Source organism: Camelina sativa, chromosome 19, assembly GCF_000633955.1.
Source record: "Camelina sativa cultivar DH55 chromosome 19, Cs, whole genome shotgun sequence".
NCBI classification, from domain to species: domain Eukaryota; kingdom Viridiplantae; phylum Streptophyta; class Magnoliopsida; order Brassicales; family Brassicaceae; genus Camelina; species Camelina sativa.
Window position 1 is genome coordinate 20,421,433 of NC_025703.1, and position 3,432 is coordinate 20,424,864.

General features: G+C 38.2%; 1 protein-coding gene across 2 annotated transcripts in view; it reads left to right on the top strand.

Moving 5' to 3' along the window:
• The window catches only part of LOC104766754, a 13,134-nt gene continuing 9,708 nt past the window's right edge, over positions 7–3,432 (top strand). The window contains exons 1-4 of one of the 2 annotated variants that reach the window (XM_019240589.1): positions 7–279; positions 374–559; positions 994–1,215; positions 1,305–1,605. In XM_019240589.1, coding sequence (XP_019096134.1) covers positions 118–279; positions 374–559; positions 994–1,215; positions 1,305–1,605 — 871 coding nt within the window. In that variant the 5' untranslated portion in view covers positions 7–117. Of the gene's footprint in view, positions 280–373; positions 560–993; positions 1,216–1,304; positions 1,812–3,432 lie in introns of those variants that run through there. The other variant, XM_010490698.1, reaches the window with a different exon arrangement.

The window sequence follows — 3,432 nt, forward strand, 5'->3', positions numbered from 1 at the left end:
GATGCCAAAAAAAAAAAAAAAAAGAGAAGTAAACAGTTCTTTTGGATTTTACCCACAGAGTAGAATTGGTCTCCATGGTAACTTGAAAGCGGCTTGGCTCTCTGGTCAAAGACGGCGATGATTCTAGGCCGATGGGTTTCCTTCAGTTGCGGAACCACGCCCGTGGCTAATGTTTCCAACCGAAGACATTCGGAGTTTCGTGGTCTCTCCTCTACTAGTACCCCTTGTCGCCCTTCTCTCAGATGCTCTTGTCTCGAAAGCAAAGAAGCTACTCAGCAGGTGCGTTTCAGATTAGGATAAAGTTTCCTTTTTTTTTGTTTACAACTGTAGTTTTTGGTGGCAATTCTAATTCCCAAGTCCGGTGCTTTTTTAGATTGAACAGTTGGGGAATGAACAAGGAGGGTTCTCGGTTTTGGCATCAGAGATTCCATGGGAGGATAACAGCATATGGAGCACATTTGCTCTTTACATGTTCTCTCTGCATATTCCTCTCAGTTTTGGGGGTTTATCCATTGTTGCCAACATACTCCACCTGCAGGTTCTTCATCCTCAGGCCCAAGTGAGTCTCTTTTCCCTTTTTTTCTTTTTCTGGAAGCTTTACATTTACTAGGTAGAGAAGAATGTCCGATGTCTAGTTGAATTGTTCTACACTTTAGAGATGAGCAAACGGCAGAAGATTTTACTTGCAGTTTGTAAGTTATATTGTATGTACTTCTGTGAGATGCATTTGGTTACAGTTACAGCATCATCTCGCAGAAGTTTCCTTTCAGATTAGTATGAGAAGAATGAATGTTCGATATCATGTCGAATTGAACACTTAAGAAATGAGCAAAGCGCAGAAAGATTATACCGCAATTTAGTTTTCTACATATGTGAGATGCATTCATGAGTGGTGATCTGTATGCCTTTTGATTCTGTATGGTGGTTACATTTCATGAGATGCATTTGTTTTTTTTCGTGTTTGATCCATGATGGTGTTGCTACAATGTACAGGTGCTATCACTTGTGGCTCTCCAAATGGTAGAACTTGCAGGGACAGTGTTGCTGCTGAGGGCCACAGCGAGGCCTCAATTCAAATCAATCAACTTTCTTAAGGGTAATAATGACTCGAGGGAAGGAAGAAACTGGGTGGTTGGCTCAGCATTGGGTTTGGGATGTCTTGTGGGTTTTATCTTCGTCACGTCGCTTGTAGCTGATCAACTCTTTGGTTCTAAGGTATCCCCAATAATGGCCTGATCTCAATCTCTACCATATCTCTGCTAAGACCGTTTTAACATAGCAGAAGCAATGTGTTTGAATCTCAGGCTGCGCACGAATCAGAATTGGAGAATATAATGTTGAGCGGGGATGTATCGAGAAGCGGGTGTTTTGCTCTCTACTGCGTTGTAGCTCCCATCCTGGAGGAGACAGTGTACAGACGGTTTCTGTTAACCTCCTTAGCGTCGAGAATGGAATGGTGGAAGGCACTAGTGATCAGCTCAGGAGTATTTGCGGCAGCTCACTTGTCAGGTGAGGATTTTGTGCAGCTGTTTGGGATAGGGTGCGTCCTCGGGACATGTTACAGCTGGTCAGGGAACTTAGCATCGTCAGTACTCGTCCACTCCTTGTATAATGCATTGACACTTGTCCCTTACGTTGTAGCCACCCACGTTTAGATGACGTAACTGAGAAGGAAAAAATAAAAAGGTTCCAACGCAATCTATCTTTGTTAAGACGAAACAGCGTATAAATCGTGTCCGTGTGTGTGTGTGTGTTTGCAACAGCTGATCTGTTCCTTAAGAAGCTTTAAAGATAGAATCTTTCTGCCTTTCTTTTTTTTTTTTTTTTAGTTTAATAAAAGTGTATTTGACTAAAACAACACAAACCAAAAAGGATTTGAGTGTATGCAATACAAAGATGAGAGATCTACCTGTCTTGAGCTGTGACATACAAAAATCAGAACTTTTCAAACGTATTTTTAAAAAAGAGTTTGTTCTCTAAAAATCTAAAGGCCAAAGGGTGAAAACTGAAAACGAAAGAGAGAGGAGAGGACCAATGGAAGAGGAGGTGGTCCTGCTGCCCTGATGAGGACTGCACAGCTGGCAATCTTCACCGCAAACATCAAACGGTTCTATGTCTGACACGTGTAATAACCCAATTTGGATGGACGCACCAGATGATTCAATTAACTGGCTAAAACACAATTTACTAGTAACTTAATTATTTTGTTCAATTCAACATAGAAAAAAAAAGGAGACTTTTATTTGGAGATTAAAAGCAATGACAAAATTAGACAAATGAGAATTATAGGAGAAGCATAAATAAATAAATAAATAAAAACAGCAGAGATAACTTTCTTAGCTTAGGTGTAATATGTTCCAAATTAGTCTATTAATAACATTGACAGCTCCATTAATTAAGAAGAGTATATATATATATATATAAGAGAGAGACGAGGGGCATAAACAAAACTTCAATAAAAAGCCTTCCTCCTCCTCCGTTACAAAAAAAGTATACATAACATCTCTCTCTCTCACCTCCGGAGAGAAAGATAAGAAGAAAGAAGAAGGAAGATGGGAGCATTCGAGGAACAGGTGAAGGTAAGGGCGATGGAGCTGAAACATCTGTTCAAGAAAAGCATCAGAGTTGTCAGCAAATCTTGTAAGAAGGGATGGTCCAAAGTCAAGAACCTTCGTCGTTGATTCTTTCTCTCTTATTATTAAGTGTGTTTTTTAAAAAAAAAATATACAATTATGAAGTCTTTTTCTTAATTGTGTTGTTGTTCTTTTTTTTAATTGTCTTTCATTCTTTTTATCGAATCGTTCGCCATTGATCTCTAAGATGTTAATCTTGTTTTCTTTCTCCTCCCTTGTTTTCAAGATTTGTGGGATGTTAACAAATTTCACACCTCCATAATGAGATCTATTAATTATGTATGATGCATCAATGAATTTACAGAATTAATCATCTTTGATTTTTTTTAAAAAAGAGGACATTTCCCTTGAGAAAGATTTCAAAAAGGTAACCTCTCTTTCAAATTTCAGTTTTAATTCAAAAAAATAAAGTCATAAAGATAAGCTTATACATTAATCATTAATGAACCCGGATTTTTTTTTTTTTGTTTTTAACTTAACCCCCAAAAAAAAAATATCAAATAAAAACAAAATTAGTAAAATGAAGAGAATGATACCCAAGTTTCAAAAAACAGTGTTTCCCGTCGGGTGGGTCCATATAAGCTTTAATGGGCCGAATATGGGCCTCTACACAGTTTGGAGATTCAGGTCTAACGCTAAACGGAACAATTGCATCTATAAAGGGAGATTCTAGGGTTTCAGAGAAGCAAGAAGAAACCAAACTGTGGTGGTGGTGGTGGCGGCGGAGAGAAAATATAAGAGTGATTCAGATAGTATTCTATGAGCGTGCTTATGGTCTTTTTTTTTTTTTTTTTTTTTT